The 14831-nt window shown below is 40.1% G+C and overlaps 1 protein-coding gene across 2 annotated transcripts in view; it reads left to right on the top strand.

Annotated features, from left to right (window-relative positions):
• LOC110536342 (ephrin-A5-like) overlaps nucleotides 1-14831 on the top strand; it is a 187127-nt gene that overhangs the window by 146583 nt on the left and 25713 nt on the right. For both annotated transcript variants that reach the window (XM_021622084.2, XM_021622083.2), the window contains exon 2: nucleotides 3599-3891. In XM_021622084.2, the coding sequence (XP_021477759.1) occupies nucleotides 3599-3891 (293 nt within the window). The remainder of the gene's footprint in view (nucleotides 1-3598; nucleotides 3892-14831) is intronic.

Raw genomic sequence — 14831 nt, 5'->3', positions numbered from 1 at the left:
GTGTGTGTGTGTGTGTGTGTGTGTGTGTGCGTGTGTGTATTGTCCCCATCAGAGTGTGATTAATAATGCGCCCAGACCACCTTTATCATCGTAACATCAAAGGCAGTCTGCTTTCCTTGGCTGCAGAGCCAACTCTGTCAGAGTGAGGAGAGAATGTTGGAGGAGGGAGGGAGGGGAGAAGGAGAGAGAGGGTGGAAGGAGAGAAGGGAGGAGAGAGGGAGGGAGAGGGGTAAAGTTAAAAAAGAAGAGAGATGAGGGGAAAGAGAGAGAGAGAGAGAGAGTTTGTGTGGGGAGGGGAGAAGAGAAATTGGAAAAAGGAGAGATGAGGAGTAGAGGATGAAGTGTAGACGAGAGGAAGGGCAGTGTGTTAAGTGCTGTCTAAGTCCCATGTACAAGGCAGAGAGGTTTTCAATTAAAAATTGACCTCTTCTCAGGTCCAGACATAGCAAAGGTTAGGTAGAGAATGAAAGTCTTTTTTCAGGGTTGAGATAGGGTCAGCAACCTGAAGTTAGAGTCAGCTTTCCCCAGATCCACCCCTCTGCCAGCTGCTCTAACGACATTCACACTAATTCCTCTGAGGCATGGTCAGACAGTTGTTAGTAGACAAATCAAAGAGGAATTCGGACCTGAGCCACAGTGTGTGTGTGTGTGTGCGTGTGTAGTTGTATGTGCATGTGCGTGTGTGTCCAGGGTTGGGTATTAACAGATTACAAACTGTAATCTGTTACGTTACCAAATAAAAAATTGTAATCAGATTACAGATACTTTTGAAAAACTAGATGATAACTTCTTGGATTACTTTGAAATTCAGAAAGATTGTTTTCGAAAGAATACTTAATGACACCTTTCTGTTTTCTCAATGACATTGAATTCAGCATTGAAAAAAGGTGCAAGTTTAAGTTTGTTCTGCCTGAGTGAGGCTGACCACATCAGAGACCACTATGATGACACACAAATGTGTTTGATGGATCGCTGGAAAAGAGCAGGAATAGGCTTTTGTAGCCTACCGTCCAGCGCATGTTTTCCAGTGATATAACTGCTGTCGGCATCAAAGATTATATGACCAACTGGAGTAAACGCTTGGAGGTAAGGAAGGCGGGGGCGTTGTAGTCTATGGGCCTATTATTGATATCTGCATAGCAATGATATGCATCACACTGCTGCTCTCTCAAATATATGGTTGTGGATGACTGATCACAAATGTATAGGTATTATACCCCAAAAATGATTGAATTTCAGAAGTGTAGGCTAAACTGCCTATCAATCACTGTTTATGCGACCCGTGGACAGCCAGTGAAAAATGTGCTCTTGCAGCTGCATAGCGTGGATCCCAACCTGTAGAATAATAGTTTGAGGGAGTTCCTCCGCACATACAGTCGAAAACATGTTTAATTTATGAAGACCATGAGCGGGCTTTGATTGCTCAATCTAATTCGTACCGATAAAAAAACATTTCCAAAGGCCTAATGAACATATGCTTAAACTTGTACACTTTTGAAAGACTTCAACACCTTATTGAGATATTTATTTTACCTTTATTTAACTAGACAAGTCAGTTAAGAACAAATTCTTATTTTCAATGACAGCCTAGGAACAAATTCTTATTTTCAATGACAGCCTTGGAACAGTGGGTTAACTGCCTGTTCAGGGGCAGAATGACAGATTTTTACCTTGTCAGCTTGGGGATTTGAACTTGCAACCGTTACCGTTACCAGCCCAACACTCTAACCACTAGGCTACCCCATATCAAATCTTATTTGAAATGAATTAAGTGTAAGGTAGTTCGTAATTCTATGGTATCACCAACAAAAATGTAAACAATAGGCCTATCCGTAGTATGTATTATAGAATTCAATTCTTTCACATTAAGCAAATAGCACTTTTCGGTAGAATACGAAGCATGCCATTCCATTAGAGCAGCATTTATATTTCAACCATGTTTTGAAACAATGAGCCCAATCAGCTCTCCATGACAACAACCCAAACAACATAGCAGACTAATATGTCCTTTGTTTTGGGGTTATATTGAGGTAAAACAAATAGACTAATATACAGTATATTTCCATACTATTGGCCTATTCTTGATGTTCAAGGGGTATTTACCTAATTGGAAAGACTGGAAATGTGTCAGACGTTGTTTTTTAATGTACAAATATAGCCCAATAATTGTGTTATCTCTATTGGAAGTAGAAAGCAATGGGTCAGAAGCATACATAAAGTAAAATGCAACATCCATTGATGGCCAGCTATGTGAGCTCTAACATTGATTTATCTGGCAGGAGTTCAATTGGTAATATACATTTTTGTCTTCTTCCAATGCCACTTAAGCAACCGCAAAGTAACTAAAAGTAATCAGATTACTGAGTTTGTGGTAATCCAAAAGTTACGTTACTGATTACAATTTTGGACAGGTAACTAACTATTAACTGTAACATATTACATTTAGAAAGTAACCTACCCAACTCTGTGTGTGTCTGTTTGTGTCTGTGTATGTGTGTGCCTGTGCGTGTGTGTGTGTGTATGTTCAGATGAGGGAATTAGAACATCATGACCCTGTGTAGTATGTTGTGGATCAGTGGAGTTATTAACATGCCTCTATGCACATCCTTCTGGGGGAAAACACACGCTGTATTTTGGTATCGTTTGACATTTACAGCCTCAACTATCTCACACCTCCCTGTGGACTCTGGAACCCTCTGATGTCTGAACTCTTCTCTGAGTTTTCAAAATGCTAGAAGTAAATAAGGAAAAAGTACTTTTTCGCAGTGCTTTCTGGCATCCAAAAGAGATATATTTTGTCCAAGTTGGATTCTTTAGTGTGTGATACATTATGTTGTAGAGAAGTGGCGTGCATAAATTTCCTGGGATGGATTGATAGACAAACCTCCTCGTTTACTAAAGCCAAATGTTAAGAACGATTGCTTGCACATTTCTGAGGGGTATCTGAAGAATGTTGAAAGATCCAACCTGCACTCATAAACATCTAAACAAATTAATCAACATACTGTATAACATTGAGAAAATGTTAACATGACTGTTGTGTGTGTGCGTGCGCACTCACACATACATCTGTGTGTGTTTTATAATTGAGGATGTTTAAGTTGTCTTCAGTGATATTGTTGATATGAAGTGAAGTGGACTTGGAGTGGGAGTGTACTCATCAAGTCACGTTGACTTCAATGTCCAGAACACTGTGTACTGCAGAAATGTGTTTAGGACCATGAATGTTACTTTTACTTTGAAAGTACTACTAAATCAGGTTGTGCAGAGTAAAGTCACTTCCTTCTTGGCGGTGTTATGTAATGTACTGTTGTTGATAATTGATAAATAATTGTAACGTTTTTGAGGCACTTTCAAACACTTTGTTTCTCTCCCTCCTTCCCTCTCTTTTTCTCTCCCTCCCTCCCTCCTTCCCTCTCCCTAAAACATTTTTTTAAACGTAAAGTTTTTGAGGCACATTCAATGGTGTACGACTGTTATTGGGGAATAAAGTCATTCTGACTAAGTGCTGATTTTATCTTCCATTCCATCTGTAACTGAAGCCCTTCATCAGTCTTCCAAACACTAACGTTCTCTTCCTTCCCTTCTGTCCAATCAGGTTCCATCGTGGAGACTATCACATTGACGTGTGTATAAACGACTACCTGGATGTGTTCTGTCCCCACTATGAAGACATGGTGCCGGAGGAGCTGATGGAGCGCTATGTCCTCTACATGGTCAACTACGACGGCTACAGTACGTGTGACCACACAGCCAAGGGCTTTAAACGCTGGGAGTGTAACAGGCCTCACTCCCCCAATGGACCACTCAAGTTCTCTGAGAAGTTCCAGCTCTTCACCCCCTTCTCTCTGGGCTTCGAGTTCAGACCGGGCAGAGAGTACTACTACATCTGTGAGTATTGACGTATATCACCATATATTGTTATTGAATGTGAGAGTCATAGAGAGCACTGTTATGTGTTGAAGTCATGTGTGTTGAAGTTAGTCTGATGTCAGAGTGGACAGCAGATGCAGCCCTTAAGGTGTTTAGAATTGTATGCAGTTGTATCAGAAGAACAACCATTTCACATCCAAGTTTGCATTGGAAGAATATGTGACTCGTTTCAGGAAACTAGGCATATATCGTACATCAATACTTCATAGGAGAGGCATTTGAACATAAATAAAAAATTGTATTAAAAAAATGCATGAACCTTCCCGCTAGCCATGATTGGCTGAGATAATGGATGGGCTGGACATGCCAAGAGATGAGTTCAGATTGGTCTGCCATGTAGCACACTTCTGTCTATAACAATGGCTGCTCAGTATGTGTAGGTATCCGTTCTTTTTTTAAAGATATCACAAATAACTGCAAAAGTGTTGCTCTCCACTTTCTGAAGGACATGTTTTTAAATCAGTGGAATGCCCAGTGGAAGCAGAGTATGATAGCTAAGGAGATTCTGGTGTTTGATTGCAAATATGCGGAGGAGTTAAAAAGAAAACACACAGAAGGCTGCTGTATAAAACACCTGTCTCCGGATTACATTTTCAAACTAAGGGCAACCATGGCATCCGTGGCATCCATGACAGAGAAGGATAAGTGTTCATCCATCTTCATCCAGGTAAGAGAGTCTAGCTAGCTACATTTTCAGATATTATACATTTCATGTTTTGTCAGAAAGTCATTTTCATTGCAAGTTAAAGTGTACTGTTAGCTAGGTAGCCAACGTTAGCTGGCTGGCTCGCTAGCTAATGTTATGTGTATGATCTGTGTAGTAATATCATTCGTATCTCAGAGCCATTGCCATTGATAGTTATAGCCTAATGTTAACTAGCTAGCTATCACTGAATCAAGTTGGTTAGCTGCCTGCTGATTCATACAGGGTAGTAACGTTATGAGTTGGGATTATCGTTAATTGCTTAGCTAGCTAGCTACATGTCTAAACATGGTACTATTTCACACTACCGTTTACATCTTCTGTATCTTGAGAATGTGACAAATGAATGTTACTTTTATTTCATATAGTATTTACCAGATACGGTAATGTGAAGAACAACATGACCTGCACCAAAGTAAAACTAGGATAGAACGTTAGGCCGAAGACACGATGTCCAAGTTCTAAAATTCTCAGTTAGAATGCCCTGCTTTTATTTAGTCACAATCACAACCGTAAGGTATTTTCCTCTAATTAGCTTTCCATTAACTTGTAAATAATGATCTTGTTGTGAGTTTATTTTCCTGTAATAATGAATACAAATTAGCTCAAGTTAAGATGTTGTCAGCTATATGATGTGGTCATTATTTGAATTCTGCAGCGGTCCCTGTAGCATACGATCAAACCAGTGTGATTAGAGCGCTTATTTAGAATGGACCACAGTCTAAGGACCACAGTCTAAGGACCACAGTCCTTAAAAAGTAATGGCCAGAATGTGAGCAGTTTATTTTGTGATGACATTCACAGAAGTATCTACAGCATAACACAATCATCCAAACTGAAAAAAATGTAGGCTGCATTTGTCCTAGCGCTAACTGAGGAAATATTGACGTAACACAAGCGGTCATATTTTTATAACTCTCGGCTGACATAAACTACAATATGAATTAGCTAATAGCAATTTCAATTATAATTAATCACATCACGGGTGAGCTCACCATTGATCGAAATAATTGACTTTCTAGAAATCGAAAGTAATCCTACGGTGGGTAGTTTCTGCGTGCCGCCATTCTTTTTTCTCTCACAGAAACCAAAGATAAGAAGACAAGATGAATTTGGTCTGTTTATTGCATGCATGTTTAAGGGGGTGTCATCTACCATCATTCACATCCCACCAATCACTTCCAGAAGTTCTCAAAAAATGAATGAACCCTTACTCACCTCATTTTGTTATAAAATCTTTGGTCCGACAGACTATTATGTCACACCCAGAATGCTTTGTATGTCAACAAACATGGCTCCACACATAGCTGGAATTAGCTTAGCACATCATAATTAGTACAACCTTCAAAAAAGTATTTTACACACATAATATATGCCCATTACAATCTATGAAATAATTGCAATGCATGATTTGTAAATAGTACTTGAAAACATGTGAATAAAACAGTAAATGTATCAATAATTACCACACAAAATAGTGTGGTAGTGATAGTGATTTATTGATGCAAGTGATAGTGATAGTGATTTATTGATGCAAGTGGCGCGAGCCGGCGGTCAATCACATAACCTCTCACTCCCACTCTGAGCCATTCAGTGTTGTTGTTTATGTATATTTATGTATGTAGCTAGTGAGATAAGCTGTAGCATTAGCAATGTCTTTCAAAAGGACACCACTCACAAATGTGGAAATTCTGGAGATTATTTTAATTCTGACAATGAGTCTGAGTATGAAAGTCAGGAATCAGATTCTGACAGTGACAGTGAGGAGCTGCCCCCCAACCTTGTAGCCATTGAGAACCCTGAATCTGAGGACTCCTTATCCACTGACGAAGTCCCAGGTCCCTTTGAAGATGCTGGTGGTGATGGAGGCAGATCGACAGTGGATGAAGTACAGGAATTCTGAGGTAGCTGGAAGGCCGCCAGCCATTTCACCCCTCCTGGCCCTGCTGTTTTCTTTGATGAGTCCCAGTCTGGAGTGCAATGCCCCTTTCCCTTTCCATCTGAGTGCTTCAAGTTGTTTCTGACAGAGGAGTTGGTGGGAAACATAGTAGAGGAGACCAATCACTATGCCTTGGAGCTACAGGAGAAGAGAGAGCCAGGAGTGAGGGAGAAACTCACTAAATGAGTGACAGCCACAATTAGTGAAATATATACCTTCCTGGTGACAGTCCTTCTCATGGGGATAGTAAAGAAGAACTCCCTACGAGAATACCGGAGCACAGATCCAATGTTTGCAACTCCCTTCTTTGCCACCCTTTTTTCCCAAGACCACTTCCTAGGTTATACAAAATAAGAAATGTTCGCACCAGTCTGACATCAGCATTTGGTCGTGTCTTTGTGCCATACAAGGACCTATGCATTGATGAGACCCTGATGTTATGGAAAGGTAGGCTGGTGTTCCATCAATATATACCCTCCAAAAGGCACAGGTTTGAGGTCAAGTTCTTTGTCATGTGCAACGTGAAGACATTATAGTTTACACAGGGTCCACCACTGACATTCCACATTATGATGGGCTTGGGGTATCCGGGTCCATGGTGATGACCGTGCTGGCTCCTCATCTCAGCAAGGGACACACTTTGTATGTGGACAATTGTCACAGCAGTCCCACACTCTGGGGACTGAGCTGCTCTCCAACAGCACAGGGGCCTGTGGCACAGTCAGGTCGAACAGGAAGGGGATGCCGGCATTCAGATGCAGGAAGATGCAGAGAGCGCAGGTGAAGTTCAACGAGAACGGTCAACAGCTGGCAGTAAAATGGCATGACAAACGAGACGTCCATGTCCTCTCCACTGTCCGTACAGCAACCATGTCAGCCACAGGGAAGGTGGACCACCTGACGGGAGAGAGAAAAATCAAACCAGACTATGTGCTATAACCTCAAAATGGGGGCAGTGGATAAGGCGGACATGATTAACAGCTTTGTGGAATGCACTCAGAAAATAACCAAGATATTTTTCCATCTGATCAACACTGCCCTCAATGGCCACCAACTAACTGGTGAGATGATTACTGATCAAGGTTTTTTTTGTAATTGGAAGTACAGTACAGTTCATATACAGAAACTATTATAACATAACAAGTCACTTACACAGCCTGGTTTTGAACCAGGGTGTCTGTAGTAATGCGTCTAGCACTGAGATGTTGTGCCTTAGACCACTGCGCCACTTTGGAGTCATAAGGCCAGGGTAGCTTCAAAATACAACACAAGCTAATACTTCTCTGATGCAATTACCATTGTTTTACAGAGCTAATAGAATAATGTAGCTAGCTACATAAGCACAATTGAATATAACACCATAAAGATTAATAAATTAGTAATGTTACCTCACGTGTCCACGGTTATAAGGAATATACACAAATATATTATGCTCCATACAAAGAGTGAGCTACAGTAGAAACGATATGACACGACATACATAAACTTTTATAACGTAATAAGACACTTATTTTGATAGAAATGCACACATTTCCAAAGTTATTATTAGTAATGAAAACAACAATGACTACTATGCAGGCAACAGAAAGAAAATGTGAACACGTGTGTGCAGATTCTATTCTGACGGGAGATGCGCAAATGTCTGCAGACTTGAACTGCACAAACAATTGGGAAGTGCTTAGGGAATTTTGTCCGAGTCAGAAATGTACAAAAAAATGAATTGCCCGCAAAAGTAAAAAGTACTACTTTTATGTAAATGAATGAGGAGGCGAAACACACCTCAATTCAAACTGTTCTTAGAGACGAAAAACACGTAAGAAAATCATTTGAAATTGACCAGTTGAAAACAGCTTATAAATAAAAACAGGCTGCTTGCCTTGGTTTAAGGGAGGTGTGGATTAAATCTACTATTGCGTAACAATCACACTCTGGAATGAAAAGAACATTCTATCATCACGTGCATATAAAACCTCATGCTGGGGCGACCGTTTGAGATATTTGGAACTCACGTATGAAAAGGTTAACGTTAGCTCACCATCTAACAAGCTAGAAACTAATCAAAACATTGTTTAGAAAGTTGCTTTTAGTTGCCTGGTTTGCTAGATTGACATATATTGAATTCATTTTTAAACTAATGGGTTTATTGGTGTTAAAATACACCAGTTATGCTATTTTGGACCACAAGGCTGCTGATGTCATGCATGTGAATCCTTAAAGAGATGGGTGGGGCTAATGCTTAACCTGTTTGGGCTAAGGGGCAGCATTTTCACTTTTGGATGAAAAGCATGCCCAGAGTAAACTGCCGCCTACTCAGTCACAGATGCTAATATATGAATAGTATGATTAGTATTGGATATAAAACACTCTGAAGTTTCTGAAACTGTTTGAATGATGTCTGTGAGTATAACAGAACTCATATGGCAGGCAAAAACCTGAGAAAAATCCAAACAGGAAGTGGGAAATGGGAGGTTTGTAGTTTTTAAACTCAGCCCCTATTGAAAATACACTGGGCTATTGGTTATGTTGCACTTCCTAAGGCTTCCACTAGATGTCAACCGTCTTTAGAACGTTGTTTGATGCTTCTACTATGAAGGGGGGCTGAATGAGAGGGGAATGAGTCAAAAGTCTGCCAGCAGCCTCGAGCTCAGTCACGCGCATTTACATGAAAGGTAGCTCTCGTTACATTGCTTTTCTACAGACAATGGAATTCTCCGGTTAGAACATTATTGGACATTTATGATAAAAACATCTTAAAGATTGATTCTATACATAGTTTGATATGTTTCTACGACCAGTAATATAACTTTTTGGAATTTTCGTCCGACCTTTCCGCTGGAGGTTGCACGCGCGTTTTGATTTGTTTACCAAATGCCCTAACAAAAGGAGGTATATGGACATAAATTATGAACTTTATCGAACAAATCAAACATTTATTGTGGAACTGGGATTCATGGGAGTGCATTCTGATGAAGATCATTTGAAGGTAAGTGAATATTTATAATGCTATTTCTGACTAATGTTGACTGCGCAACATGGCGGATATTTATTTTGGCTGGTTTGGGCTCTGAGCTCTGTACTCAAATTATTGCATGGTATGCTTTTCCCGTAAAGTTTTTTTGAAATCTGACACAGCGGTTGCATTATTAACAAAGAAATAGGTATTCCTATATGATTAATTAACCTCTTATAGAGCCCTTCATGCACCAATCCCTTTAGCGGGATCGAGTTGACAACATCCAAATGGCAGCACGCCAAATTAAAACTACAGGAATTTCAATATTCAACATTCACGACAATATATATGTAGTACAACAAAATAAAGCTTAACTTCTTGTTAATCCAGCCGCTGTGTCAGATTTCAAAAAGGCTTTATGATGAAAGCAGACCATGCGATTATCTGAGGACAGCGCCTCGCATACAAACACATGAACATTTTTCAACCAGGCAGGTGCGACACAAAAGTCAGAAATAGCCATATAATAAATGCCTTACCTTTGAAATGATTCTTGTTTTTGCAATCCCAAATGTCTCATTGACACAATGAATGGTTGTTTTGTTCGATAAATTACTTATTTTTATCCCCAAAATGTCAATTTATTTGTTGCGTTTGATTCAGAAATACACTGGTTCCAACTCGCCCAATATCTACACAATATCTAATAAGTTACCTGTAAACCTGGTCCAAACAACATTCCTAATCCATCCAAAATTTAAGACGGAATAAACTGTTTCTAATACCGGATAAAAACAACATGAAGTGCGTTCCTGTTCACGCGCACCAAAATAATAAGGACCTTCAGAGTGACTCATGGAATGAATAGCCCTACTTCTCAAAATTTCTCAAAAGAAAAACATTGAACAATTTCTAAAGACTGTTGACATCTAGTGGAAGCCATATGAACTGCAACCAGGTTCCTCATAAATAAGGCTTCCCATAGAAACCTATTCGGAAATCCTATGACCTCAATTTTTTGTTTCCCTGGATGGTTTGCCCTCGGGGTTTTGCCTGCCAAATCAGTTCTGTTAAACTCACAGACATTATTTGAACAGTTTTAGAAACTTTAGAGTGTTTTCCATCCGAATCTGCCAAATCTATTATATGCATATCTTATCTTCTGGGCCTGAGTAACAGGCAGTTTACTTTGAGCACGCTTCTCATCCGGACGTCAAAATACTGCCCCCTAGCCTTAAGACATTTTAATTTAGAGTTATTAATGTAACTTTAGTTGTTCTACAAACGTTGGGCTGTAAGTTTTGATTTGTAATACATTGTAAGGCAGCATGATGTGACTCTAATGATAATTTGAAAAAGTAGCTTGAAAGGCATGAGCTCTGCTTTGTTTCTTGCGTAGACAAACACACTACATCAGTCACTCATGCACAATTTGACAAGCACTTGATAATGCCTAGAATTTCACAGTCTCATCCTCTTTGTGTGGCTGTAATGCACACTAAAAAAATCCATGCCTTTTGCGACCACTGATCGGGTCTTTCTCACACGCTACAAGTGAATACAGACACATCGGGGGATGCAACTGCACGCATCCTTATCCAATTCTGAGACGCATATTGAAGATATTGGAAGAACTGTCCACAGTTACTTTTCTTCAGCCAACAAGATGAGTAGCCTAACGGAGAGCAAAAGCACTAGCCTATGTCAATCTACTATCCGCATAGTACAAAGGTCGACCTATTCTATTCTGTGCGAAAAATTATATTCCAAACATAGTCTGGACCAGTTGTGGTATGTGATAGATCCCAAATTAATACAACCACTAGCATCACAAAAAAAAATTAAACAATGTGCCTGACGTGACAGATCAGAACTTTTAGCTTAAAATGTTGATAAACTATTAGGCTATTTCTTCACATTATACACGCAGCAATGCTATAAAGGCAAATGTTTCATTAGCAGAAAACACCATTATCAAAAGTGACCGCAAATGCAATTATGCACGTAATGCTTTTATTATAAAACTGCATTTTTAATGGTGAAAATGATCTTCCTCAAACTTGAAAAGTTGAGAAGTCGCAAAACATTGCATTGTTTCTTATGCTGGGCATCATTCATAAGTGATAATATGTCATTCACAAGTAATATTGTCACCCATCAGGCTATTCTTGATTTAATCTTATCTTCACATATACTAAATAATATATGTGTGAAATTGGTTTTGATTTAGAATGGACCACTGGGTAACAGGGGCAGAAAAAAAGACATGGCATCTATACACTTAAATGGGGAAAGCAGTATGCTTTTCCTTGTGGTTTATTTTCATGCAAGGCAGGTAGGCTAAACTCCTGTTTGAAAGATAGGCATTGTGATTAATAAAATAAAAGTTGAAAAATGTATATAGTAGACCAAGCCTGTAGAAAGCTGGTCCTCCTCTTTTTAGTACAGGCCGTCACTCTGTTTTCCTGGTCAAATGCATAGCCTATTGAAATGTTGCGCAACATGAGCTCATGGGCTCTCATTAAATGTTTGATTACATTTTCGAAAACATTTGCAATGATGCCACTGATTAGAGGGACAATAGAGTACTGAGTACCAGGCAGTTAGCAAGTTTGCTAGGCTATTAATGACCATCAGCAGCATCAGAGCTTGGAGAAGCCCAATTACCGTGACTAAACGGTCACGTGGAATTTGACTGCCTTCTTGACTCGTGACCACTGGTGTGGCGGTAATACGATCACCGCAACAGCCCTAGTGTCGACAAAGAAGAGCTCTCCAGTACGTGTACCAAAACGTTCAAGGGTCATTTTCTCAAAAGTGGGGTTACAAGTTTAACAACATTCAAAGCAGAGTTACTTTCCCATTGTTCCTCAACTGTAGTGTATGATATACCATTTTCTATCTCTGAGTCTCTACTTTTATCCAATGTAAAAAAAACACAATTTCAATTTTGCTACATAAGACCGAATCGAGCCAGTCGGTCACATAGAATATTTCCAATTGATCCAGTTGTTTGGAAGTCTTGGCAAAGCGAGTCAATCCAAAACAACACACTACAGTGTTCTCCAGAACTCTTAGACTGACCATCTTCTCTTTGGGCCTTGTAGGATATAACTTCTATCTCAGTCTATTTTCTGCATGATTACACAGAACACATAGTAAATGTGGTGTGTGTTTGTGCATATGTTTGGGAGAGAACAGCCTGTAACAGCCACGACCCTAACCCCATGTTTTTACAACCTTACCTCTGCTCCTTCAGAGCGGTATTGAGATGATTTGAGGAGACACCAGCAGACTCACGTTTCACTGCAGCTTATCATTTAGAACATATCACTCCTGGAATGTTCTTCCCTAAAAAGGGAATGGGATCCTCTGGGACGCCAAATAAGATAGTGAGAACATTAGAAGGCTTCCCACTGCAGAATAGTACCCCATATTTTATAAAGAATGACAGAGAGAGAGAGGGGTCCCTCTTCATGTTACAATGTGAGGTTAAACAGCCCGGAGGTGCTGGTGTTGCCTGTTTCATGTCTGTGGCAGTGGAGAGGAGTGTGTGTCAGAGTGTGTGTGAGTTCATCTGAGGCTGCCACCCCAGGGAAATCAGTTTTATCAAAGCTGGGTGATAGTGTCCCTTTGCTTCTGCTGCAATATGCTTCTGGTTAGTCTCACTGACTCACTGCAGTGTCTGAAACCACATACTCTGACACCAATGTATCTGTTGATGGAGTGACTTGTATTTCACTTCAGTCTGATTCTGTATGGGTTCAACCTTTGTGTGCAGTTAGAGTATACTGTATGAGTTGATCTTCTCTCTCAACTCTATATCTGACATGGTACAGGTGTCTCCATTTAATTTTTTGTTTGTTTTATTTATCCTTTATTTAACTAAGTAAGTCAGTTAAGAACAAATTCTTTATTTACAATGACTGCCTACCCCGGCCAAACCCGGATGACGCTGGGCCAATTGTGAGCTGCACTATGGGACTCCCAATCACGGCCGGTTGTGATACAGCCTGGAATCGAACAAAATCAAGTCAATCAAATGTTATTAGTCACATGCGCCGAATACGACAGGTGTAGTAGACCTTACAGTGAAATGTTTACTTACAAACCCCTAACTAACAATGAAGTTAATTTTTTGGGGGATAAGAATAAGAAAAAAAAGTAACAAGTAATTAAAGAGCAGCAGTAAAATAACAGTAGAGAGACTATATACAGGAGGTACTGGTACAGAGTCAATGTGCGGGGTTACCGGTTAGTTGAGGTAATGTACAGTGGGGAGAACAAGTATTTGATACACTGCCGATTTTGCAGGTTTTCCTACATACAAAGCATTTAGAGGTCTGCAATTGTTATCATAGTGTACCTATAGGTACACTTCAACTGTGAGAGACTGAATGTAAAACAAAAATCCAGAAAATCACATTGCATGATTTTTAAGTAATTAATTTGCATTTTATTGCATGAAATAAGTATTTGATCACCTACCAACCAGTAAGAGTTCCGGCTCTCACAGACCTGTTAGTTTTTCTTTAAGAATCCCTCCTGTTCTCCACTCCTTACCTGTATTAACTGCACCTGTTTGAACTCGTTACCTGTATAAAAGACACCTGTCCACACACTCAATCAAACAGACTCCAACCTCTCCACAATGACCAAGACCAGAGAGCTGTGTAAGGACATCAGGGATAAAATTGTAGACCTGCACAAGGCTGGGATGGGCTACAGGACAATAGGCAAGCAGCTTGGTGAGAAGTCAACAACTGTTGGTGCAATTATTAGAAAATGGAAGAAGTTCAAGATGACGGTCAATCACACTCGGTCTGGGGCTCCATGCAAGATCTCACCCCATGGGGCATCAATGATCATGGGGAAGGTGAGGGATCAGCCCAGAACTACATGGCAGGACCTGGTCAATGACCTGAAGAGAACTGGGACCACAGTCTCAAAGAAAACCATTAGTAACACACTACGCCGTTAAGGTCCCCCTGCTCAAGCCAGCGCATGTCCAGGCCGTCTGCAGTTTGCCAATGACCATCTGGATGATCCAGAGGAGGAATGGGAGAAGGTCATGTGGTCTGATGAGACAAAAATAGAGCTTTTTGGTCTAAACTCCACTCGCCGATGAACATCAAGTCTGTTAGAGATACTTTTGTAAACCTTTCCAGCTTTATGCAAGTCAACAATTCTTAACTTTTTATGGCTGCAGGGGCAGTATTGAGTAGCTTGGATGAAAAGGTGCCCATTGTAAACGGCCAGCTCCCCAGTCTCAGTTGCTAATATATGCATATTATTATTAGTAT

The sequence above is a fragment of the Oncorhynchus mykiss genome, chromosome 11 (assembly GCF_013265735.2).
Source record: "Oncorhynchus mykiss isolate Arlee chromosome 11, USDA_OmykA_1.1, whole genome shotgun sequence".
In the NCBI taxonomy this organism is placed as follows: Eukaryota; Metazoa; Chordata; class Actinopteri; order Salmoniformes; family Salmonidae; genus Oncorhynchus; species Oncorhynchus mykiss.
Note: the sequence above shows the minus strand (reverse complement) of the source record. Positions and strands in the feature narration are given on the sequence as shown.